The sequence below is a fragment of the Apteryx rowi genome, unplaced genomic scaffold (genome assembly GCF_003343035.1).
Source record: "Apteryx rowi isolate R43461 unplaced genomic scaffold, aptRow1 scaffold_75, whole genome shotgun sequence".
NCBI classification, from domain to species: domain Eukaryota; kingdom Metazoa; phylum Chordata; class Aves; order Apterygiformes; family Apterygidae; genus Apteryx; species Apteryx rowi.
Genome location: NW_020451038.1, coordinates 1,484,109 through 1,511,222, shown reverse-complemented (window position 1 = coordinate 1,511,222; position 27,114 = coordinate 1,484,109). Strand labels below are relative to the sequence as shown.

Below are 27,114 nucleotides of genomic sequence, written 5' to 3'. Positions count from 1 at the left end.
ACGGAGCTGAGCTTTCATACCTACCTATAACCACAGTCAGAACTCTTGTAAGCTAAGCACAGTGAGCCAAACTCCAGCATCAGATATTTCAAAGAAAATCTCGACACTAAAGCAAACTAAAGAATTTTGGAGAAATGCCTGTTCTTTCACCTTTAGAAAGTATAAAATAGATGTATGTTTGAGGTCAGTGATTCCCAGCATTACCACATACTAGTCTGAAGTTCTATGTGCCTAATTTTTCATGTGAGAAAACGGAACAAAATGCAGTCATTAAACAGCAAATAGCACTACTGCCATGAAAGCTATACTACCACATGTTAATGTGAATCACATTTGTGAATTAGACTAGCATTAAATAAATAAATAGGATGACATAAATCTATTTTGAGGAGGGAAAGTTGTGCAGTCTTTTATTAGCAAATGTGTATGTGACTGTTCTTGCAGAGTTAGTTAGCTGATCAAAGGTAGTATCAAGCGTTTTTGAAAGTCTGAAGCTGAGCACCTTTATAGCATTGCTTCTTCCATGAGTGTTTTTGGTAGCACTGCTCCTGCAAAAGAGCCTTCTTTTGAGGAACAGAATTTTGTGACAAGGGAATTTGTGACCAGTTCTAGAATCTAATTGAATTTACAGTTGACCATTGCTCAGCTGTAGCAGTATCAGGCTTATGAGGAGGATCTCAGTCTGTTGTAAACATTAGAGGAATGATTATAAGACTGATTGGCCAGCACATGGAGAGGTCTTTTCAGTGCAGAWGTAACTTAAAAAAAAAAAAAAAAAAAAAAAAAAGTAAACAAGGTTTTAACATGTATATAATGACTTGAAGCATGATTTTCATTTTTATTACCCTTTGAGACACAAGAGAGAAGTAAAATCCATTTAGGAAATTTCAAAGCAATTTTTTTCCTTTTCATGATATAAATATTATGATGAGAAGGGGAAATTATATGTATAGGAATATCTATTATTTTTTTTCCTTTTTCTCCTAATGCATGAAAAGGAGACTGCTGAGTGAAATTAAGTGATACTGACATAAAGGTGATAATTTCATACTTAATCAGCGTTTGATTTTTAAACTAGAGAACTAGCTGGTTTTAAAAATTGAGGCTCTAAAGAAGAATCCCAGAGCCAGAAACTTGTAAACTCTTCTTTCTGTGAAAACAGCCTCTGTTAATTCCTGTCTGGTTCTTAATTAAGTCTGTGCCTCAGATCAGTCTGGAAAATGTGCAGATGTTCAGCAAACACTTCTGATTTCTTTTTTGCAACAGATGAGTAGGACCAATACCCTACGTCAGTTTTAGCAAAAGTGGGGAATGTGTGGCTGGATATGTCTTTCCTGCTCTGACGTCTTTTGACTCTTAGCACTTGCTGTTGGCTGCCAGGGAGGAAATTGGACTGTTTTAGTCTCTTCTGGAACAACAGTTTAATTTACTTCTGTTTTAATTGTGTTTACCTGATCACTGGGTCTTGGTTTTGCATGACCCAAATAAAAGCAGGCCCTATGCCAAAGGTAAGAAACATTTGGAAGTTGAGTGTTGCTGCACCTGAGGTTTTGACATAGTGGAGAGTTTATAATACTGTTATCTCACAAAAAAATTTTTTAATCTCATAATTTCTGCATTTCATATGTGACTGACTTGAGAAAAGACCCACTGGTGTGCAGGAGGGAAATTCTAAGTATGAATACAAAAAATGTAATTGTTTCCTGTTTCAAAGTAGCAATTTCTCTTTATTATTGAAGAGACCAACCATACTGAGTGGCACTGGATTGATATGCTGGATTGACTGTATTCTAGTTACAGTATAGGCAGATGTGTGCTCTAATGGTTGTGCTAGTGTAGGAGGTTACTGTTGTTGGTGTATCCATGACTATTCCTTTGCTTTAAATTAACCACGTTTTTGCAATCAGCCTAGGAGCTGGCTTGGGTTAACTGTAAACGTGTTAGTCCTTGCTGTCCAATTTCGTTTTCTGAGAGAGTTGCTCTCCAGAATCCCTTAATGTCAGGCTTTTCTTTGTGTGTGCCTCATGACAAGACAAGGGGATGCTGTAGGACTGGCTGTCAGGACAATCCTGAAAAATAGTCGTAAACAAAGAGAGCCTTTCATGGGTACTCCAGAACAAAAGAAAATGCAAATCTTCTGTAGTAGGAAATGTCACATTTTATCTCTTTAGCATAAAAATAGTCATCATCTGACAACATATAAAAGTGAACCTAAAATTTTATATGTGTTAAAACTGTCACTGGTATAAGGAAAAGCAAACTATCAATTTAATCTTAAATGCTTTGTGGAGGCAGAATAATAGTTCTCTCTTAACTGTCCTTAAAAGGTTATGGTCCCCCCCTCCTCCCCCCCCAGTGGAAAACTTGATGTTGTTTTGATGGCACTGAACCCTGCTATAGGATAAAGTAATCAAGATTATAAAAGAAGCCTTAGTCTTTGAAAAGTGGGTTTTTTTTCCTAGGGTGCCCAAATAATGTCAGGGTTTCCTGTAGCAGTATGGGACAACTCCGTTCAGAGGTTAAAATTTTGTTCTCAAACATGAATGAGTAATGGCTGTAGTAATCAAAACGTGGAGAAGAAAGTGTTTGTGCACAAGACAGTGCCTGAAGTAAAATCACATGGTTACTCACTGATGAACACCGTTTTCTATTGCTAAAAAAATAAACTCCAGATAACAGGACAGAAGCAAGTATTTGTGAACTATTACTTGAACAAGATTTCTCGTTAGTGTGGACTGATTCACGTGAAAGTAATTCAGAGCACTAATTTAAATAATGATTTAATCAACAGGCAGGAAACCTATTTAAATCTTGCAGTTCCTGAAGAAAATTGGATTCTCACCTTTGGGTGATGTAATTTAGTTCAGCTTTTGCTAGCCGGGGTGGATAAGTTGTATTGGTACTTGCTTCTTGTTTAAGGTTATACCTCAGTATATGTTTATTCATGTTCTTAACTTTTATATTGCTACACAAAAAATGGCATGGCACATTTTTAATTGGATTAATCTTTACTTGTGACAAACTGAATTTGAATGGAAATTACCTTGGTTTAAAAATAACCAAATCAGGATTTGAGAATAGTTAATCATTTAATTGAAACGGTTTTGAACTAGTTCAGATGCTTTTACTGTAAATGTATCAAGTTGTTTTGGTCTTAGTATTTCTCCTGTTGTAAATCACTTCTTTGTAGTGGGAACTGAACAAATTGTTTCTGGTCCTCTTATTCTTCAGTGTCTTAGAACTAGTAGGCTTTAGTCTCTTTGTTTCTAGATAATAAGAGGTGAGTTTTCCTGTTTTTTAAGGTTCAAGTCTGCTTATCATCTTTGGGTAGTTACTCAGTTGAATTAGCTCAATAAGCTAGAGACGAGAACGAATATACTGTTGCAGGGCAAATGACTGTCCAGAGCAATATTCTGTCTCCAGTGGTGGCTACAGGCAGATGACTATGGAAGAGTAAGAACAGGGCAAAAACGTATGCCTGTTTTCAGTTCAGAGGTTTGCACGAGTTTGTTGTGGTTTATTTAATAATGCAGAATGGATCTGTCTTCCAAGTGCTTGTCTCCCCTTGAGCCGATATACGTTTCTTGCATCCCCGGTGTCCTTTGACAAGTGATAAATGTGCCGTCCTTATTTGCAGGAAAGGTTGCTGCTGTCAAAAATTGGTTAGATGTTTGAAAATAAAGTTTCATGAGTTCTCAGGTTTAGCATAGAAGTTTTGAGTCTCTTCAAGCTTATGTATGAAACATACTGCTTCACTAATATTTTTATATAGATTATGCTGTGCTACAGAAATGTAGACTTATATATATATTAAGTTGTAAAACTCAAAATAATCTTTAGCAATATTATTACAGAAAACCAAACCCTGACATACCATATTATAATCTAGGCTAGTTTAAAAAAATTATCCTGACTGATGTTCAGATGCTAAAAGTGACTCAAGTGATATACATGTAGCTTATTTAAATGAGAAGGGTTTTGAGCCCAGACCATTCTTACAGTGCTCATATCACTTTTAAAGATGGTTTTGATGCTTTTGTTTCTGGACTAGATTGGACGCATTCACTCTATATACTCTAAGTAATTCAATGATGGTAAAACCTATGCAGTTGGCCTCCATAGAAAATTCTAGCAGCATGGTATGCTTTAAAACACTCTGCATAGGTGATGTCTTTGTTTTTTCCACCAAATAAATTTACTTAATAGACAGTGAATACTTTTAAAGGATGGTGATGTTCATGCAGTTTCAGCAGAATTTTGCTCATGAATGGAAGTTTGGGTTGTGTTTCTCATTGATGTCCACAACTGGCTGGATGCGGAGCGCCTGTGCTCGAGTGGTTCACAGGCCAGAAGGCCAGTGTGGGTTCTTATGATTTGCTAGTCTGAGTTCTCCATGACAGACTCTTCTGAACGATTTCCTGCTTCTAATTTTAGCTAAAATAAAACCGAAGAATACTTCCTGGGAAGAAAAATATGACCTTAATAGAAGAAATTCCAGTTGCTTTTAAGCCTTAGCTTCTTGTTAAGCTCAGATTTTCTCCTTGTTAAAATATTTAGCTGATAACTCTAAGGAGTTATGTCTTTTTTTCCCCATCCTCTCTTCTGATTTCCTAAATCATTACAAAAGACTACACAATGTCAATCAAAATTGGTCTTGTTTTTCCAGTAGTATGTTCAGTTATGCATTTAAATATAGCCTTAAGGTGGTTTTAATACTCAAAAGAAGCTGAATTCTTCTGTATTTGCTTGAGAATACATTGTTATTCATAGTCTGGTAGTGCTCAGATACTCCAGGTGGGAACAAAGAAAAGAAAAAAAAAAAAAAAGTTTAAAACTTTTGAGAAATGGTTAGATTGTCAAGACCTTGGTAGCATGGGTTTAAATCTGACTGTGTGCAGTGCACATACTTTGACATGGTAGAAAGGTTCAGCTCTTTCCTAAGTATTTAAGGAAGGGAATAGAAGGATCACAGGTTGTATCAGACTAATGCAATTATCAGTTTGGTGGGGAGAGGGACTGGGAAAATACGAAGCATTCAGAATAAAGTACTTGGGGTGTTGTGAGGGGTCAGAGTGAGGGAGAGCATGGTGTGTTTTGGTTTTGTTCTGAATTTGTTTGTGAGGTTTTAAAAGGTGTTTGTGTTGAGGCTTGTGCAGCTAGCAGACACTGTCTTGATTACAGTGTAAAGTGGAGAGAATACTGTTTTAGTAAAGGGTGGCTTAATCTAAAAATGCATCTGAATAAAGAAAGCCAGGAAGCTGAATCCTATTCATCTCAAATTTGAGATAAAGTTTAAATACCTTGTATACCTGACAGTATGAACAGAGAACCAATGAAACGATGGGTCCTCTCTCTTCAAATTCTTGAAATTTAAGAATGGATGTTTGCCTTTATGGAAGATAGCCTGGGTCAAGTGTAAACATCTGGAGTTGATATAGGAGCATTGCCTGAACAGTTATGGCTTACATTGCGGAGGAGATTAGAATGCTTTTGCTAATGGTTCTGTCAGTTTTTAAAACTCACGAATCTGTTTAATGTAGGCATAGCTCACTTAAAATGCTTGAATGTTTTTTAATAGTGCTCTGCTGAGTGGGCTTGGGATTGATGTTAGGTTGAGATTGGGTTATCTCTGTAGATATATATATTTTTTCAGGATTGGGTAAAAACAAACTGCTTACCCTTCATCTTAGAGTGTGGCCTCTGGAAAATCAGATTTTAACTTCGAATAAGCATTTATTGGCTGGTAAATGGAGGAAAGCTCTATATTAAAGCATTTATTAGCTTTATACAGGGACTCATCTGGGATTTGTAAAAATGTACTGTGATTGTTCAAGATGATTATTTTGAATTCTTAATAATGAATAGCATTTGTGATTTTAATTTGTTTATTTTGCAGCTCCAGTCATTAACCGATACAACAGAAGAGTATCAGGTATGATTTCCTTTTAAGAATTTCATATGTTTTTGAAAAGCTTTGAAATATGTATTTGACCAAAGCAATTGCTTACGTTAAGAATGACCTTCTTACTCTTCATCACTGTGTTTTATTGTTCATACTTCTTACAGTCTTTTCATTTGAAATAATCAGAACTGTTTCTTAATACCCTTTAGATTGTTTTAGATTGTTAATTGTTTCTTAATTCCCTTCACTGGGCAACAAATTATGAGAGTAGTTTAGAAAGCAGTTCTGTGGTGGTTGACAGAATACTGAAGCAATTTCAGCACTAGTAACAATTCTGTCCAGAAAAACTTCCCAAAAGTTCTGCGCAATGTAGGAATGATGGAAAAGCTTGCTTTAATATGAATTGGAAAAGTGGCCGCTTCTTTCTGCTGGAACACATCTCCTAATATTTCATATTGCTAACAGTTTTATCTCTGGTCAAAATACAGAAATACTGGTGTTTTTGTTTTCTTTTTCTCAGATTTTATTGTTTTATTGTTTAGTATTAACCAGAAGTGATGGATGTTGCAGGACCTTGAGCCCTTTGCTTATGTAACTGGTATTTAAAGTCATTGAAATTGTGGCCCTCCATTTGTTCTGGAGACACAGACTGTACTTTTTTTTTTTGGTCTTATTAACCAATATTAAATCCTTTAATGATTTGCTGTTGGTGTTTTTAGCTGTGTCATTCCCCAAAATTCTTTTTAAAGTTGTCTTTGAGCAGTATCATATGAGCAAAATGTTAAATATAGATGAGAAGGTATCGTGTCATTTTTCCTTCAAAGTGCAGTGTGGATTGCACTACATATGTTTCTTGATTCCCCACCCTCCCACCCACCTCAGTCTACCTCATTGTAGAATTTAACTGGTATAGAAAGTCATTATGATTCTGATTTGAAAAATCAGTGTAATAATGCCAATGTGTTCAGTGTTTCCTCTCTAATTTTCAGGTCAAGTCCACTAGGTTTGTAACTCTTGTATATTATCCATGCCATTCTTCGGCATTATGGTTATGGTGGGATCTTGCTGATAAATGAGCAGAGGCCGTTTGAATTATATATGCATGTTTAACTTTATATGCAAAATGTCTTCATTCCCATGCAATACAGTTGCTTTACTACTAGTTGCTTGGGTATGATCAAGGAGGTAACTACATAGGTATGTCGCTGTGTAAATGTGACTATAATGAAAACTTCATAATTCTTATAATTCAAAAGTGCTGGTAGTTTTGGTATATTATTACATGAGAAACTTAGACAAGACAAAACCGTATCTTGAAGGATGGAGCTAGATATTCTAATAGTAAATATTTGAAGTCATAAATCGTACAGCACCTTTATCCAGAGAGTCCAAAGATATTTTCATTTCCTTCTTAATTAAACTAATGCATCCTGGTGTCTGCTGATGGAGTAAAACCTGACAAGTGAGAAGTGAATGCATCTCAAGTTTAAATTTACATAAAGACTAGAATTATTCCTGAGGTCAAAAAGTTAAGTCTTAATCAGAGGGTAGATGTAATCTGTTTTAATCTTCAGTGTTGAAATATAATATTTGTGCTCTCATAATACTGAGTTAGTCTTTATGAAAAAACGGGTTCCTTCACTGAAGGAGTCTAAAGGTTAATGTGAAGAACTAACAGCAAATGTAAATTGAATTACTAACTTATACAGTTAGATTAAGGAGGGCTCATTAGATGCTTAATAGAGCACTGCTGGTCAGTGAAGAGCTAGAACCATTCAGAATTTACAAAATATATTGAAAATTTCCTGCTAAAAGCATTAATAGAATATGCATGTTTTCCTACTGTGTGTTTAAATACTTTTCACAATAAAATTTTTTTTTCTCCTCCACTTTCTATGTATACACTCTGTGCGGGTTATGATCAGTATGGGATTTGTTAAAACACATGGAAGAGATGCAAACAGCATCCACGCATATACAGGAGACCCCATGCAGCATAAAAAGGTCAAGAACCCACTGGCTGTTTTTTTTGTTTTCTTGGGATTTTTTTTTTCCCCTACTCCATCCCTGCTGTGTTTGTCAAAAAGTCATCCAAATAGGAACAAGACTGGCAGGGTTCTCCTAGGTTCTGAACTCAGTCCCCTGCTGTTGTAGGCAACTGCATCCTATAATCCCTTTCACGAAATGAATGTCAGCCTAGTTTATTGCTTTTGATGGTCTGAATTTAATTTGATTTCCTTGTTAGGTATACGTTAGGATTTAAGAACCTTAGCATTCTACAACTTTTATATAACGTCTTTTTTGTTTGAAAAAGCAAACAAACCTTGCATTATGGATTACTCAACGTATTGTCTTTCCAAATGTGTGTGTGTTTAAGTAGAGCAGAACAAATCATAAAGTGGAGAAGCCGACATGCACAATTTATTTATAATCATATCTGATCTATTATTATCTGGTCTTTTATTCAGAAGAACTTTCTGCTAGTGCTTATTGAATCTGGTTTCCTACCAGCTATTGACATGCTTCCTGTGCATTGTAATTTGTAAGGGCAGTGAAAAAGAGAGCTAAAGTATTTGCTAATATCAAGATTGACACAAAACTGCAAAATTGTAGGTTTAGTGTACTCTGGAAAAACATGATAGGAAAAGAATTAAAAAATTGATGTTGGACATACTGAAAAAAAGACTTAAAATTCAACCAAGAACTTTTTTCTTTTTTTCTTTTCTGACAAGCATTTGTCTGTCTAAGGCTTTACAGCATTGCTCTCAAATCATTTAGTAAGTCAAAAATGTAAGCTAGAAAAAATTATAACTCTAATTACAGGAAAAGATAATAAAGTAATTGCCTATATTATATATACAGTTTATTAAGAGTTAATAATAATTGTTCTAAAAATGATTCAATTTGATATATCTTCTTGGAGATAAATAATTGTTTATGACCCTCTCTGATAATTTATTAACATCTTCAACTTGTATATAGTGGTTATAGATTCTTTTAAATTGCTTTGTTAATGTACTTGGTATAAAATTTGGAGTGATTACTCTTGGTTTAGTTGCCTTCAGAATCTTAGTCCTTGCTGTGATGGTCTGCCTAAAGGTAATGAGATAGAATTTGCATTAGTGCACCAACTGCATTGCTAAGGATACATAAACCCATAAAAGATGTACTTTTTTTCCCTATTACTCCAAGCTAGAGACAGCTCAGGAAATAGGGATAAGAAATTATGTATATAGTTTTCTGCATCTTTTGCATTTTGATGCATGTAATAAAGCTTCTAAACCAGAGCTTAAAATTTTAATGCATGTTCTGGCCTCACATGCTATTTGAGAACATGGCTTCCCAGTTCCACCTGCACTGATCCTGCTTTGCCTTATTCCCCACGTTGTTGAAATGTATTGAAAAATGTGCAGGAATAATAAACTAACCAGATTTCTCTGAAAACCATACATAGTCTGGGTTTTGTCCAATACAAAACATACTTATGTAGAACTTTAAGAAGCACTGTTAAAATGAAATACTTGCAACAGTTTTATTAATCTTATCTATTCTGTAAACAGTCTGGTTACTGAAAGCTGCATATAGTTTCTGTTAATTTATGCCATTCGTTTTCTTTTTGTGTAGCTTCCTCCTTCTACAGTGACCTTATGCTGGCATTTGGCTATCCAGCCTCCAAAGCATAACTCGTGTAATGCTAGATTATATGGATTTTCCAACTGCAGGGAATTTCAATAAGGCAAGACTGCTGTAACAACTACTGATTTTTTTTCTTCTTATTTTTAATTATGAAACATAAACCTGGGGCATACTGACAAATACTGCTTTAATCATTGTAAGTTTTTAGCTATCATTCAAAATATGAGTTTTTTGACACATGGGCAAGAATTGGTGAGCAAGTTTATTTTTGCTTTTTAAAAATTTGAGCACATTTCTACTCATTTCTGGCTTGTGCTGTAATTTAGTAAATAAGAACATCAAAATTTTATCAAAATTTCTTGAAAAGTGCTAATCTACTAGCAAGGTCAAGCTAATCTTGTACATGCAAAAAAAAGTCTTTACATCTTTTTCTCCAAAAGAAGACTTTTATTTCTGCATTTCTTAAATAATTGGGAAAAAAGTGATAGTGTGGCTTTCATATCATATTGATGATAGTAACACATCCTCGTGTACTACTTTTCTCACCCTGGAGTGCCAAGAACATGGGATTTATTCTGCTTGCTTGTGCTCCCCGTTTCTGCTACTGTTGCTACTTATTCATCTTGTCTGCTGTGTTCGCTCTCGAGGGAGGGAGAGTGTTTGCTTGCTTGGCATTAAACTCTTCCAAGTGATTAAGCAGCCATAAAGGCTCTGCAGGGAATCCCGTTTGCATCTTGACCGGAGAAACATGGCTTTGTGTACTGGTCAGAGATTCAACATGCAAAGCAAGTGGCCGTGGGTGGGATTGTGAGAAACTCCATAGGCTGCGCGGGAGGGTCATCCTGGGAAAGGGGGGCTTATCTAATCGTGTTCATGGCATTATTTATAGAAGTGCAGAGCAGCGAAGTAGTGTTCTCATGAAGAGAAACAGCCTTTTCCAGGAAGTGTTAGGAGGCAGAAAAAGAAATGAGAGCTTGGGTGTTCCCCTGAAAATTTATCTAATGAATAATTGTGTATAGTGTGTGTGGCCATGTAACATGTTGAGATACCACGGCATGCACACAAACCTCAAACAATATGTTGGTCAATTTTAATTGTATACAGGCTGGTGACTGACTTTATGAAAATTATCCTCTATTTGCAAGATCATAATCTATCCTTATGCAGAAATTAAAAAATCTTCTAATTTTAAAATATCCTCGCTACAGGGATGCTGCAGACTGTGGTGTCATTGGCAGTGTCAGTGCTAATTACCCAGTAGAACAGTCTTCTTGCTGCTGCTTTAGATGAGTTAGCAGTGCCTGAACCCTCTGCTAGTATGAGTGACTGTGTCGGTCTGCCCAGACTTGATTTAACAGCGTCAAAACCATACAGATTCCTTCCACCTGAGAGTTGGACTGTGTTGAAATTCAGACTTGCTTGATTATGTTTCCTGATATTCCTCCAAGCCTAGAGGCTCCTAACAAACTTTGCTTTTTGTTGGACAGTTCCTTGTCTGCAGGAAGACCAACTGCAGAGAATACCAGTGAGCATCCCAGTCCTAGTGACTAGCAGGATATGCTAGTGACTGCAGGATATGCAGGGAGGATTCAACTTAGATGTTGAATGCTATAAATATATTTATGGATATTAATGGATTGTTATGAGCTAGGTTAGGTTTTAGCTTAAGTCAGTGATATTGCCCTTCTCAGGCAATAGTATCAACTTATTTCAAAATGGGAGGGAAGATAGCAGTGATATTTGTCCCATTGTAATAACTGATACATAACAGTTAGGAGTATTTTGCTACTAGTGGAATATGAATGAACGTTAATGGTGTATTTGGAATGAAGAGTGCGCCACCTACTTCAGTCTTGCTTGGGTGTAGTTTCTACTTCTCCTTTTAGTTTTAGCATCTTTCAGAAAAGTAAACTTTTTTTGCTAGATTCCTATATTGCCATTTCCAGATGCCTTTGATTCACTCCACAGAACACCCACTCGCCAGCAGACTTACTGACTTCTTCACAGGATTAAAAAAATCTGTCAAAATATGACACCCATGCCCTTATGATGAATATCTTTACACCTGTGATGGAAGAAGGTTTTCATCTATTCTCTCCAATTATTTCTGGTTATCTGAGTGACCCAGTGTAGTTTATTATATCTCTTGCATATGCCTGTACCCCACTCCTTAATCTTAATTTGGCCTCTAAGGGATAGGAATGGGACTACAGTTTTCACATTCGACAACTGTATATGCAAAATTATTAAATTATATAATCTAGGGAAGGAAGAAATGATAGTTCTTTCCCTAAGCTCTTTATACCAGTTAAGTAATGTGGCTGTCAGGATCTGTGACTACTTTCATGTTAATGTAAAAGGTAATTGAATGAACAAGGGTTACTTCAGTTAGTCCCTTCAGTATGGGCAGCTTTCAGCAAAGGTTTGGTGAACTGAGAGGGATCAAATTTGCTTTCTCCTGAATTGGGTGCTAAGCTCTCTCCTAATATATTATTGTTAAATAAATATTTATGTTTTTACAGGATAACTTTATTTTGAAGTTAGTGAATCCTGTTTTCCTGTGTAGAGTATATGAGCCATTAGTAATCCTAACAGAGATTTGTGAAATCAAGTTCAGTACTTAAATGTTTCACTATAATAAACCATTTTAAAAATGAACATGTGCACTGTTCCTCTTGCGTAGTGCACTCTTTTTAAGTTCCAAATTAACCCTCATAGACAGAAAAAATAGAGGTTCATTTGTGTTCTTTAAAGAAATGCATTATTTAAGCAATTAAGTATTTAAAGGTCCCCCAAGCTCAAGAATGGTCCTGATGTGCAGGAGATGAAGCTAAGGCAGCAGGAAACTGGTGTGGATGAACCCGGGGCTCCTATCTAAACTCAAACATAGAAAGGAAATATAACAGGAGGTGGAATCAAGGTCCTCGGAGGAATATGGATACTGTCTGCATGTGCAGGGATGGGGATAGGAAAGTCAAAGACCACCAAGAGTTGAATCTGGTGAGGAACGTGAACAGCAACAAGAAGGGCTTCTACAGGTACATAAGCAGCAAAAGCTGAGGGAAAATGTGGGACTGCTGCTGAAGTGGGTAGAAGACTTGCTGACAAAGGGTATGGAGAAGACTGAGGTACTCATGCCTTCTTGGCTTTGGTCTTTTCTGGTAAGATCTGCCTTTAGGAATCCCAGGCCCCTGAGACCCATGGGAGAGTCTGGAGCTTTACCCTAGGTAGAGAAGAATCAGTCCCTGGGGAGGTGGTGGAGCAACTCTTCCTGGAAGCCATTTCCAAACATATAAAGGACAAGACGGTGATTGGGAATAGTCAGCATGGATTTATGCAGGGGAATGGCAATGAGATGACTGGCTCGGTGGATGAAGGGAGAGCATTGGATGTTGTTTATCTTGACAAGGCTTGGCAAGGCTTTTGACGCTATCTCCCGTAACATCTTCATAGACAAGCTGACGAAGCATGGGCTAGATAAGTGGATTATGAGGTGGACTGAAAAGTGGCTGAACTGCTGGCTCAGAGGGTTGTCACAGCGCTACCAGTGGGAGAAATGGGCCGACAGGAATCACATGCAGCTCAACAAAGGGAAACGCAAAGTCCTGCAGCTGGGAAGGAATAACCCAATATGCCTGGACAGGCTGGGGGCCAACTGGCTGGAGAGCAGCTCTGGGAAGAAGAGAAGGGCCTGGGGGGGGTCCTGGTGGACAACAAATTGACCATGAGCCAGCCATGTGCCCTCGCAGCAAAGAAGGCCAAACGGCATCCTGGGCTGCATTAGGCAGAGCAGTGCTGGCAGGTCGACAGAGGTGATCCTTCCCCTCTGCTCAGCCCTGATGAGATGCAACTGGAGTGCTGGGTCCAGTGCAGGGCTCCCCAGGACAAGAAGGACATGGGCTTACCGGAGCAAATGCAGTAAAGGGCCACAGAGCTGATGAAGGGACTGGAGCATCTGTCATAGGAGGAGCGGCTGAGAGAGCTGGAACTGTTCAGCCTGGAGAAGAGAAGGCTCAGGGGGTTCTTATCAATGTGTATAAATACTTGATGGGAGGATGTAAAAAAGACGGAGCCAGACTCTTCTCAGTGTGATCCAGTGACGGGACGAGAGGCAATGGGCACAGACTGAAATACAGGGACTTCCACTTAAACATAAAGAAAGTTCTTTTTTTGACTCTAAGGGTGATTGAACACTGGAATAGGTTGCCCGGAGAGGTTGTGGAGTCCTTACCCTTGGAGATATTCAAAACCTGACTGGACACAGTCCTGGGCAACTTGCTCTAGCTGACCCTGCTTTGAGCAGGGTGGCTGAACTAGACCATCACTCAAGGTCCTTCCAACCTCAACTACTCTGTGATCCTGTGAAACAGGAGAGGCTTCTATTACCTTAAGGCAATATGTAGTAGGTATACAGGAAATACAGTAGTATTTCAATATTCCAGAAAATTCTTGTTGACAGAATTTTGGCAAACTTCCCCATCTTTCATGCTAAGGAGAAGTTTTGAGCTGGGTGGTTGCTGTTTCTTGATGCTGTGCCATGGCTACCTTTTATCTTGCTGTTCTCATCTATGTCTTGGCTGCCTTTCTGAAGAGAGGAACAAGATGAGAAACACTGAGCATAGGAAGAGTCTGCACTAACCCGAGCAGGTTGTTTGGTGCTCAGCTGCGTGTTTCTACAGTCTTTCTTAGCCTTAGTGGGGGAGGAAAATCTACCTCTTTCTGGTTCTTGCTTAGTTTAAAAAGCTGCTGTTTTCCTGTTGGCTAGGTACTCGGTAGAATTGCCATTCCTGCAGCTCCAGCTCAGAAGTGTTCTCCTGATTTAATGTCTGTGTGCTTGTTTGTGATCTTAAGTCTGTAGTTGGTATTCTTAAAGTATGTTTATAGTTAAAGCTAATTTTCTGTCTGTCTGTTTTTTCAGTTTTTATTTCCATGGAATTTAGTAGAAATTGAAAATCAGCTCATTTGGCTTAAAACATCCTTTCTAGATTATATTCATATACTTTCAGAGCAGGATGGGGTTGTAGCAGAAGAACAGCATCCGGCTTTTCTTGAACAAAGCTCAGGTCATGTTACCTTGTCAAAATGGTCAAGGTCACAGCCCTTCATTTTTTGATTGCAAGGTATTTTAAAGTTCCAGCTCAGCCTACTCAAACTGCTTTTATGAATAATAAGCACACCATTTTCATTATGAAATGATTAACCGTGCTTCTGCTTTTAATGTTTATATGAAGTGTATTTTTTTAAACTTAACTTCATCTTAAGTTTTTTTTATGAGTAGACAAGAAGAGCATATTTTAGCAAATATTTATTTATGTGTATGTAGTGTTTTTCTTGTATATGAATTCAAAGATATCTAAAATAAGTGGATTCCTTCCATTTGAAAAATAACCATTTCTTGGTGAAATTCCTAGATTTAAGTATATTTATTGTGCTCAATATAAAAGGAGCTTTATCTATGCAAATAGCTATCCCCTCTGATTTAGCATCATTTATTTTGAGTCTAGTGCCTGAACAAAATTAACATATGTAATTAAACTTTTAAAGATTATAAATTGGTCTTGTGCTGCTTTTTCTGCATCTTCAGCCTAAAGAGCTATATTCGGTTCTGACTGTGATTGATATATATGTATGTATATGTATATATATTTTATCTTAGAATTCTGCTTAATTACTGCGGTTGTAGATTTCATGAGCAGAGTGAAGAGCAGTGATGACTATGAATGCCCAGGCTTAGTTTCCTTCGTTAACTTGACTTAGATCCACTTAGGGAAGCTAAAATCACCTCCCAAAGACAAGCTGAGCTGTTCTACTTGGCTTTTTTTTTCTCCTCACAAGAAAATAATTTTTTCCAAGGGAAATTGCATTACACTGGTTAGGAATATTTAGTCAGACTTTGTGTAACCATATATGCCACCTCTCTGATGGTGTGACGGATGTGCCACTCTGAGTATGTGCTCTAAATTCTGCACACCGATAACTTTCTCCTGGAATGATTTGTAAGAAACTCACACTTACTGACTCTAGTCAGTTGATACTTGAGATTCACTGTTTCTTCTTCATTTTGGAGATGGGGAATTCTTTACCTTCAACTCTCTTCATTCTTCTGGCTCCTATCGAAGATGAGCAATCATCTCATAAAGTAGATATGTTGTTAAAGTCTAACATCTCTCTGGGCCTTTCCAGTGAGATACAGCACTTTCCCACCCTGGGAAGCTGAGATGTCAGGGTATGATAATGCTGTGCATAGAAAAGCCTTTTTAGTAGCTTTTAGCCTTTTTAAATGACAGCTTAAAAAATAATTTTCTAAGGAAGCTTTTATATTAATTATTGTCATGCAGCATGTTAGTATTCTTTGGTAAAGAATACAGTTTTGGAATCCTGTTCAATTAGGACATCCAAATAGCAGCAATGAAGCAAGAGGCAACACTTTTTATCTTTTTCTTTTTTCTTTTTTTTTTTTTGTCTGAATGTTTTCTCTTGCAGGATGCTATCTACCTCTTCAGTGTTTAAAATCTCGTAACCTCAGGTCATCAAGGAAAACTGAGCAACTAACTTGCTCTGTGCCATTCTCTTCACATTCCACTTACCAGACTACCTGATTATCAGAGGATGACTTGAAAATCATGATCTGTTTTCTTCTCCTGCAACTGTAATGAATTCCTGTATTGATTATTCACCACCTTAGAAAACCAGTGGCGTAACTTCTACTGAAAGGTTTTCAGGCAGATGATAAATTGCAAGAGATTTGAGTTTTAAATTCAAATTTTTACGAATGGCATAAACAGCTTTCCAATTTGAACAACCTGATGCTTCTATCGTTTTTTGCTAGCCCTAATGATTGCAAAACTGGTATCATAACTAGAGTGAAAATAATTCATCTTAAAAATGTTGATATGAGCAAAAGCCAAGTGTGTGGGATGACAGATGAAAGTAGTGATAAATTGTGTGGGTGCTCTCATGTAAGAAAGTGCCTGAATCATTAGACAAGGGAAAAGAAGCCCATTTTCTCTGTTTGCAATACTGGGACTTGCTTAAAAATTCTTGGCATGTAATTGGCTTTCAGTGAACAATGAAAAGTATTTCGTTTCGGAAATTAGCAATCGTGACTTCAGAATTACTTGGATTTCACACTGTAGTGCATAGTTCTGTTTGTAATGGCTAGACTTTTTTATGGCATAAAGAGAAATATAACACTTATGAGCATCCATATTTAAAATTTAAGTCAGTGCAATAGCTCATTGGACCAGATCTGGTCCAATCTACTCAATGCAAGTACAAGTGAATACGTAGTGCTGCAGTGATGTGGAATTTTTTTTATTTAATCTTAATCTCTTCTTTCTGAATAATTGTTGATTCTTTTAGTGTTATGAAACAATTAAAACTGGTTCATCTGGAGCCAAACATTTAAACTTAAATTAGTAATTTTTATTAATTGGGAGAATGGGTTATATCTATGCACATTTTGATAAGAAATTACATTAATTCGCTAAGGACAAGTTTTCCAAAAGCATTTGGGTAGCAAAAGCGGGGACTGGTTAATGATTTAAAAAAAAAAAAAGGAGAGAGGAAAAAAAGAGAGGATAAAAAAGTAAAAGATATTTTAAAAACCTATTTAAATGTTAGTCTTTATATACACAAACACTTCAGAAAATCTCAGCCCTCAGGTTTTAGAAAATTTCATTCTCTCACTTTTTTTAGTAGACTGGACTTTTCCTTTTTTGAGGTGAGATGGGGAGGAGGAAGTTTTTTTTTTTTTTTTTTTGAACTGTAGCTTGTTTTTAACATGTGAATTAAAGTCCGAATGAAAATATTCCCTCCGAACTTCTTAACTGTAAACAACATAGTGATTGTTAAGCTTTTATGCACAACAAACTGAAAGCAGACGCTTTGGAGGAAATCCCAAAATGCATGTCACAATAAAGGCCAAAACCACACTTTTATACTTGGTGCAGAATATGGTGCTGTGATGTGTATATTTGGAATGATTTCAGGAATTATATGTGCTTTGCATTGGTTGTCTTAATAAATAAATTAGTACTTTACCCTTTATTTTATATCAAGTGTTAGACAAAGTAATATATGTATAGTATCTTAAACTGACTGATACACTTCTAGCAAGTTTAGGCCTCAGTATAGTTTGTAACTTCAGATTAAATTTTAAATGGATTGAATAATCCGTGTAGAGCAGAATGCTTTAAACATATCTGATTTAAATATGAATGGATATTCCATGTATTTGCAGAAACTTCACTCAGTCCTTTTTAACATCAGAAAACCTCAATGAGACTGCACATATTCCAAATAGTGTAAAGCTTTAGTAGTCAGAATACTAAATACTAGCTACAGGGAAAATAATGGGTTTAAAGCAATCTCACTTGGGAAGTGCTATGAGCATTTTCATAGTACTCGGTTAAAGAAAGACTTAATAGGTCAAGGCTTGACTTTGAGAGATGGCTTGGGGGGGGGTATTTGGTTGCCTGAAACATTCACTTGATTCAGATTAGTGCATCTGAATGCCTATTTGTCCCATCTCTCCAATATTTGGGATAGGAAAAAGAGTGTAATCTTAAACTTGCTCATCTTCTGTATCAGGAAAGCACAGAACTGGTTATAAATAAAGCTCATAGCTCCTAACTGATCAGGTTCCCCCTAATATTGGTCTTTTGCCAGTTAAGCCCAGACTCTAGTTCAACTGTCCAGCTAGTTCAGCTGAACTCCATTTGTTCAGCAAGACACTAAAATTGAGAGTTGACTCATCCTGAAGATGAGTTGCATCAAGTCAAACAGTTATGCATTCCCAGTTACTAGCAATCTTCTTATTTTATGGTCACCAGAGAATGAGTTGCTCGCAGCTGATACAGGAGTGGAGGTATCTGCTGTTTCTTGCAAGGGGCTGGACAGCAGGTTTCTGCGTTGCCTGCCCTGCCTGCGTGCCAGGACAGGAAGCAGTCACTGCAAAGCGCAGGAAACCCTGGGGTTCTGCATCGTTACCCCCACACGCAACCCTTCTGTGTTGTCAAAACCATGCTAATTTTATGTTGTTCACTGTCATTACAGATAAATAGGGCAATATTTGTTCTACTAGGGGTAATGTGACTTTTAATGTATTTGGACATTATCTTAAAATCCTTAAAAATCATTTCTAAGGCAGTGAATCATTAATTTTGGAAATGCATCCTAACACTCTGACATCCTTCAATTTGCTGTCATGACAGATGTCAGGAGATGTAGGTAATTTTCCTTGCTGAATATCTGTTCTGTTCTTTCCTTGCATTGCTGTAAGACACAAGTATTTCAGTGCACTTTTCCTAAGATGCTGGTGGTTCTTTTAAAATACTGTGTGCCTTATTGCAGGTTTAGCAATTAATGTATCAGAATTGCAAGTATAAAGACAAATCATGGTCTGGAAGTTAAAAAACAATTTCCTATTTCTAGAATGGAAAAACACTTTGGCTGCTTTGTTTCTCAGCTAGATTATACTTGTTGTCTACTGTTGTGTGTAAGATGCATACTAATTTTTTGAAGGTTTATATTTGAGCCATTTATTGAAACTTGTGGAATTTTGAAGCATAGAACACATAAGCCTAAATGTAAAGTTAAGCATTCTCCATGCTCTGTTTAACCAATGTAAAATATTATTTGTTTTTATCAGGCATGTTGATATTTTTGGTGCTTAGTTGCTGATTTTATCTGCATCAGCTGGATAACATTTAGAAATGCTATAGCATTTATGTAAGTGGCTAAAACGCAGAAGATATTAAAGCAGAAGGCTTACTTATACAATTGTGAAGCTGGGTGCTCTGAAATAGTAGTAGCATCATGTTTTCCAGGAGACCTTTTTTATGGATGACTATCTCATCGGTAAGGCTCTCTTCGAAGGCTTGAACAAGGTCAGCAGTATGTTTATGCATTTCAGTCTTCTGATTTCCTCTTAACTTTCAAGAATAAGGCTTGCTTCATTTGAATTCTCGGGCTGTGTCACACAATTATAATGCCTAACTAAAATACTCTGCTGCTGTTTTAAGATTTTGTTTAAATGTAATATATGGAATTGAAAAAAAAAAAAAGTAGCAAATTTTCAATTGTGGATAGGTGCTTATGGGCAATATTTTGATTTTGTTGGTACCATATCAGAACTGTGAACTCCTGTGGTATTGCCTCATGGAAAGCTTTGTTGTTTGTATTCAGTCCTCTGCCATGATGGAAAGCTTTTTGTTGCTTTTATTTTTTTATGCAGACTCACCTCTTGCTGCAACATCCGGAATGGATTGGTGTTTAGTGGGATACTGGGCTCTACTGTTACAAACAGAGACATGAAAGCCCAAAGTGCAGGAGTCCTAACTGAGGCTTAGGTAGTAGACGACCTCTGTGTAACTATGCAATCTTGTGCCTCGGCTTCTCCAGCTGTACAGAAGAGAGACTACTTGCAGAGCGTTATGTTTTATCTACAAAGTGCTTTCATGATAAAAGTATAAATTGTAGGGCTTCAGATTACCAAAAATTACAGTCTATGAATGTTGTAGAGTTATTGAAGTGCATATACAAATGTGCATTTAGAGGATCTGGAAGGATTTTATTCAGTTATTTTGCCAGTGTTTTATTCTACTAAACAAAATAGCTTCATGGTTTTTTTTTTGTTATTACTTTTCTCCAGCACATGACTTCTGGGAGATGGGGAGATGACCTTTTAACTCCTGTGAGCGTATTAAATTAAGGATAAACTAAAGCACACGCATAACTCATATATAAAGGCATTAAGCAGAAGTTGTGTCCCTGAATAATTCAACTGGCAACTCAATACAGTTGGTATTGGTCAGAATTCTTTTGTAAATGATAAACAGCTGTTTGTTATAAAAAGATGGCCATAGCCTAAGAGAATTCTGTCCCCAGTCCTGCACGGGCATGAGTTTTTTAATTGCTCCGGAGTAGGAGGAGGATTTAAATAAAGATATCTGACCTGAAGATTCTCTTCTGAAGATTCCTTGCACTTCAGTATGAAGCCTCTTAATTCTTTTTCTTCCACAAGTTGCTTCTTACTTTGACAAGAAATGTCTTTCTGCAGTAGATCACAGGAACAGGTTTCTCAAGCAAAGCAAGCTAAGAGGCCTTTATCCCATTAGTATTATTTGCCTGGTGCTGTATACCCCTATGTGGGATGGTCATAGTGGAGCAGGAACATCAATTAACTTGAGGCTATGTCTGCCCTTCATACTGTATGTTTCAGAAAGAGTTAAAAACCTCCAAAACAAAAACAACACTTACCTAGAAATGATTAGCTTGGAATGTATTGTATCATTAATTAAAGATGCTTTGTGTTTGTCTTCAAAATCCAGCTAAAGCAATGTTATCTTTTGGTAATGCTTCAATTGTGTGTGTGTGTGTGTGTGTGTGTGTGTAAAGATGTAATCTAAAAGAAACTGATTATTTGATTTTAGTTTATTATTCTGGGTCTTTCATCATGAAAGTCCTCATTTGGTGCCAAATGAAATGGAATTTTAAATACTTTACCAAACCTTCCTGTAGTGAAAAAGATTTTAATTTGTGTCTGTCTTGTTTTAATGGCTGCTCTGCTGTAATGTATTGTCTAAGTTGTTATACTCTATATCTAATGATAAAGCCTTTTATTTAAGTACTTAAAACCAGATTTTTATTTATCTATATGAATTTAGTAAAATATTTGAGAAATACATTCACGATATATAAAAACAAATGTAAATACAAAAGCAGATGTCAGCCAATTGTTAGAATTTTAAAGGGCTTGTTACATTGTCTGTACTTACATGTTGAGGAAGAACAGGTATTTGTAGATGTAGAAATAGGATTTCCTGAAAGAAAAGACATTATCATAAGAGGTGGCACTTGGGATGGCTCATGCAAGCTGCTTTGAACTCTTCACTTAAATGTAGTATGAAGTAGAAGTGTGTGACAGTGTGGCAGTACAGTTTTATCACAAGAGCCATTGTCACTGGTGCTGTGGCATTTCTGTCTTGATACGTTGGAAAGAAAATAAGCTGGAGAAGTCTGGTTTAGTTGATTCTACTGGAAAGTACATAATCATAGTGAGGGAGTGATTATCAAAGGTTTCTAAAGGCAAGGATCGCAAGCAGTATAATACATCATCCATTCTTCTTAAACAGTTGCAGTGCCCCAGCCTCCATGGACAAAAGCATTCATCCAGAATTACATAGGTGCAGCTAATCTTGCATTCAGGCAGGTCTGTGGACTAGATCAGGTCCCTCCAAACTCCATTTTGGGGACCTCTGTTTTACTGCTCTATTAATGTTTATAGTGAGAAATACCAGTAATGTCCAAATCAGAGATGGACATTTCTAAGGTGGGTTAGGAGTACAAGTGAACTATATGTTGGCTTTGGGGAAACCAGATGAACATTTTCACCTTCTCTTCCCCTCAACTACCTGTCGCTACTTATCTTTTTAGAGGTTTCTCACAAAGTTTTTATTAGCTTACGGTAGTTAAAATGCTGAAGTATTCTGAAATTTGCATAGAGTGCAAGGAATTTTATCATGACAAAAATACATATTTTGCAAAAAAAAATTTATCTTGCGAGCGATTAAACTTGCATAAACAAAGATGGTGTTTGTACTGCTCAATTTTTCTTGCTACATCAGCTTCTTCCTACACTCTCCCCATGTTATTGCTGCAGCCAGAAAGATCTTTATTGCCTTCAGATGCTGTCACCTGCCTAACAAAGCAGCAATCATGATATCTCATTTCTGAGCCTTCAGAAGTCTTAAAAGATGTGCCTGTTCTTAAAGGCTGAAGAAGGGGCCATACAAGGAGAAAGCATAAACTAGTTGTAGAAGCTACATAAGCTAAACTGAGAGCTGGAAGATGACATGTAGATGGTAGGATAAAAGCCTGAAATTTTTTTTCTCTTAAAGCTTCTGAAAATTGAAAATTGATTTTCTGTTCCAAAACTATCTGAAGTAAGTAGGGTAGGTTTGGAAAGAAGCTTGGTCTGCATGAAGTTTTTATGCTGATGTAGCTGTACTATTGGAATTACCTAACTGGGGTGAGTCACTCTTGTACATAACTTGCACTGCATTCGCACTTAGCATTTGCTCAAGTTACGTGTACTGAAAATGTCGCATAGGAAAGATGTGATTTCAGAAGTCTCTTCCAACTATTTCCAGACATTTTTTGAGGTTTAGATGAGACATTAAGAAAAGCTGCTTCCCCAGGAGGGTAGTGCGGCACTGGAGCAGGTTACCCAGAGATGTGGAATCATCTCCCTGGGAGGTTTCCAAGACAGTCGGGCAAAGCCATGGCTGCCCTGATCTGCCATTGCCAATAGCTACCCTGGGAGGGGTAGGTTGGACTGGATGATCTCCAGAGATCCATTCCAACCAATGTTTCTATGAATCTAAAAAAAATGCTACCAACAGATTTCTTTTGGATAATCTCGTGAGGGTAAGCTTGCCTTGGAATATGCATTTTATATAGGACACTGACATAGCTGAAACGTTAATTCAGTCAAGTGTAAAATAATGGGACAAGTATATTTTCACACCAGGAGAAGGGAAGATTGAATGGCCTTCCATTGGGACTGACTCCACTGTAACCTACAAACAATTAACCTTCAGGAGTCCTGGAATTAGGTCCCACAGGTTGCTGTCAGGGTTTTATATGGTTTAGGGTAGTTATGGGTGTTCTTTTGTATCAGAAGAATGGAGAAACAGCACTGTTTGCATGTAGACAGCATTAGACATATTGAAGATAAGCATGACACACGCATCTTGACAGGTAATGTGTTCAGCAGGGCAGACAAGTAATTTACCAATTACAAAAGGTGGAAAGAAAAATTGGACATATTGGGACTTAAACCAGAGGATGGTGTTGACGTAATGTTGTCCTTTGCTTTGCATTAGTCATGCTTTAAAATATATAGAAAAATGTTGTTGATTGTAATATATATTAATATGAGTAGGCTGCAGAGCTTTCTGTGGGCTTTCCAGCATATCACAGTATTAGTTTAAGCTTGAGGTCAGGATTCATCATTTTTCTATGTCTCTCTCTCCCCTACCTCCTCTTTTTTTTTTGTTTTTTTTACCATCCCACAACAGATGTTATATTAAGTGTCACAGCTCTGCCTGCAAATAAATAAATTCTTGTCAATCAGAGCTGTCAGTTGAAGTCCAAAATGTGTCTGCCTCTCCACTTCTACCTCAATAAAGAAATTCCTATAGCAGGTTGAAGAAAGAAAAATATCATGGGAGGGCTTTCTTCTTGAAACACAGTCTCTGGACAGTATGGGAAGATGTAGTAATTGTGCATGTTTCTGGTATGTTTCTGTAGTGCCCTTTGTCAGGTTGAAGTGATTCCCAAACATAAGGGAAGGGTTAAAGTCCCACACTGTTTCCTTAGTGGGCTTTATGAAGTTGTTTTCAACCTTGCCTGGTTATAAGATAAAATAGGGAAGACCTAGGCGCACAAATCTCAACCCGAGCTGCTTGTATTCTCCAGACAAAGCTTCCTCTTCATCAACAGACAGAGGGGACAGATGAGAAAACATTATGAAATTTTATAGCAATCTTAAAATATGCTTCTAAGTTATTTTTATAAAACATGCATATACATTAAATGGGCATTTTAAAATAAAATACAATATGGCGAGACAGTTTGAAAGAAAATGATTTTGCAGCATGTTTCAAAGGTAGACAAATGCCAGAATGCTTAAGTCCTCTGGAATTTTGTTAGCCATCTGTTGCACCAAAATCCCACTGCCTCTGGTCTTGATGCACTGTACTGCAGGTTTATTTAGCTGCACTGTCCAGAAGAATCAGCTGCCTACAGGACATAAGTGAATCCTAATCTTTGCCCAAATTTAAAATTGGGTGTGAGACCCTTGGTGCCATTGAGAAAAGAATGAACAAATTGCTCATGTTCCTAGAGTGGCCTTTCCACCAAAGAACTACACTTCAGAGAGGTGGGCTGTTGTATTTCGCAGCAGTCTCTTCATTTTAGCATGTATCCTTAAGTACACCATAACTTAGTAGCCCATTCTGGAGCAAACATATGTGGATATTCCTGTGGCTACATCTTTATTTCCTGTGATCCTGCAAATGCAATAGACAACTTCTAATACTTAAGAGGATTTTTTAATATAAAACTATTAAGAACAGAAGTCGCTTCTCTTTTATTGTGAGATGATCTGGAGTAACCCTGTACAGAGGAAAGTTTTCAAAGAGTTGTAAAAATGCAGTGATCAAATAACCGTTGTTAGCTGGAGAAGTGGCAAGATTTGTTGCCCTAGGTTAAGACTGATCGCAACGTTGCAGAGAACTGTATTGTTTTTATTGCTACATGTTTTAAGACAAGGTTTTGCTCTAGTGCTATTCTTGGTCRTGATAATAAAACTTATCTTCCCAAGGAAATCTTGAAAAGAATTTCCTCGGTTCCTAAATGTATTCTTAACGATAGTTTCCTTGCAGTTGGGGAGGGAGCAAATCTAAGTTGTGGTTTAATATTGAGAATTGAAATGATGGAACAGTGTAATGAAGTAGAGTGGTCTCTGAATTCACAGCTGTGCAGCTCGAATGGGCTTATGTGTCAGGTACTTTCAGAAGCTCAGGTAAGTATATATGTAGCACTTATTAGAGTACACAATACAGGACTGAACTCCAGATGACTGGTAAGATATGCAAGAATAAAAATCTCCAGTTTCCCCATACTGATTAAACCAAGGAGTCTTTCATTTCAGAAAATGTTCCTTATTAGAAAATCCAAGGCTTTCACAGTAGACTTTGATCCTTACTGTAAAATGAAAGGAGGAGGAAAGCTTTCACACAGAAATGCTAATAATGTTCTCTTTGTTGGTGCTTTTGTATTGCATTTTAAGTGAGTGTTTGCCTATCAGTCCAAGTTCTGTGTCTTTGTACACATCTATCTTCCCTTAATGCAGTTGTCTTTGGACTATATGGTGGACTATACTATTTTTCCAGCTGGGGAGGAATGCTGTTTATCCTTTTTAAAGTATCTATCCAAAAATATGAGTGGACTGTCCTTTGTTAGACTAAAATCATATGTTCATTTGTTGCACTTGCACCATTAATATGCCAGAAGAGGCAGTTTAACACGTGGTTTGTTATATGATGAGCAATAAGTACTCTTTAAATGGCTAATGATTTCACCATGGGTTTTTCATATTGTGGTACGATAAATGGATGTCTTGCATTGTATTCCAGTCTCTTTGCCCTCACCAGAAAGAAAGGAAATAAAATTGAATTTGCTAGGAAAAACTTGCACCTTTTAGGCAGCAAAAAAGATGCAAATCCTTCCTGGCAAATTAGGTTAGGTTTATGTATTTTTATAGCCCTTTTGAAAGCATAATGACAAGGTCAATAGTCCTGTATGCATCTTTAAATTATTTGCAAGTTGCTGAATACTAGGCCTTCTAGATTATTATTATTATTTTTAAGTCTGCTTATTTTTATTTTTACTAAATCCATTCAGTAGTTGTCATTTCAGTGAGCTTCTGGGCATTCTGCCAAGTCTTCAGTATTGTCAGGATACTGGATAAAGTACAAAGAAAAATGCTTGCCTGTGTTTCCTTGTAAAATTTTACAAGTGGTTTGTAGTCTCAGAAATAAGACCATCTTTATTAAAGCGAGAGCAAAGCTAGATGAAAGTAGGACTGACTTTCTATCTGTAAAGCTGGTTCGAATGCAAAGTTCACTTTGACCTGTAAGAACTGCAAATGTCCATGAGTTGATAAGAAAGTCTCAACTAGAGACTTAGGCTTTTGGCAGCCAAAGATGTTTGTATTTAAGCTGTTACACAATGATTTTACAATATTAACTATGAAGACAAGCCTTTTCTGAAGCATTAGAAATGAACAACAAGTTTGAAATTTTAGAAGCTCATCATTATCATTACTTTTACAGTTGTTTCTGTAGGTATAACTTAGTTAATCATTTGGCAGAGCGTTGTTCCTTGCCACTACAGTGTATACTTTCCATGAACGTCTCATCCCTTTTAATGTTCATATCAGAACTTGACATTCATTTGATTAAACTGTAGTAAGGTACAGGAGTAGATGGGGGAGCAGAGACTAACCATTATTTTTGGTCATAGAATATACTATGGTCAAGCTGATTGTTCATTTCCCAAGTTAATTTCTGTGTAAATATGTGAGATATATATGTATAAATAAAAGTGGGAGATTCTCACTTGCAAATCTCTCTTGAGGTAGAGTGATTCCTACATCCCTCCTTGCACATGCTCTTTTAGTGTGTTTTTTTTCTGTATGTATTGTCCTGTGGAGAATGAGGCAATGTAGCTGCAATATTTACCCCCCTGCTTTTTACAGAAGATGTTTTAAAATGAATCTAAATAGAGATTGTTATGCTTTGAATAAGAATTGAGAGGAAATCTGTGTGCATACACCGAAGTACTCGACAGGCAATATTACCTTCTGTTGTAGGGCATAGGCCTTTTACGTGAGAGTCTGAGAACAGCCATACTGTGTATGTTCTGCGAATAGACAGGATTTAAGTCTCTGACAATACAGCAATGTAAGAACAGAAGTGGTTTTTTTTCTAGTAGGGAAATGAAAT

The 27,114-nt window shown here is 36.9% G+C and overlaps 1 protein-coding gene across 1 annotated transcript in view; it reads left to right on the top strand.

Moving 5' to 3' along the window:
- The window catches only part of PRKAR2A (protein kinase cAMP-dependent type II regulatory subunit alpha), a 60,398-nt gene that overhangs the window by 9,330 nt on the left and 23,954 nt on the right, over window positions 1-27,114 (top strand). The window contains exon 2 of the mRNA XM_026088053.1: window positions 5,897-5,932. Within this exon, the coding sequence (XP_025943838.1) occupies window positions 5,897-5,932 (36 nt within the window). The remainder of the gene's footprint in view (window positions 1-5,896; window positions 5,933-27,114) is intronic.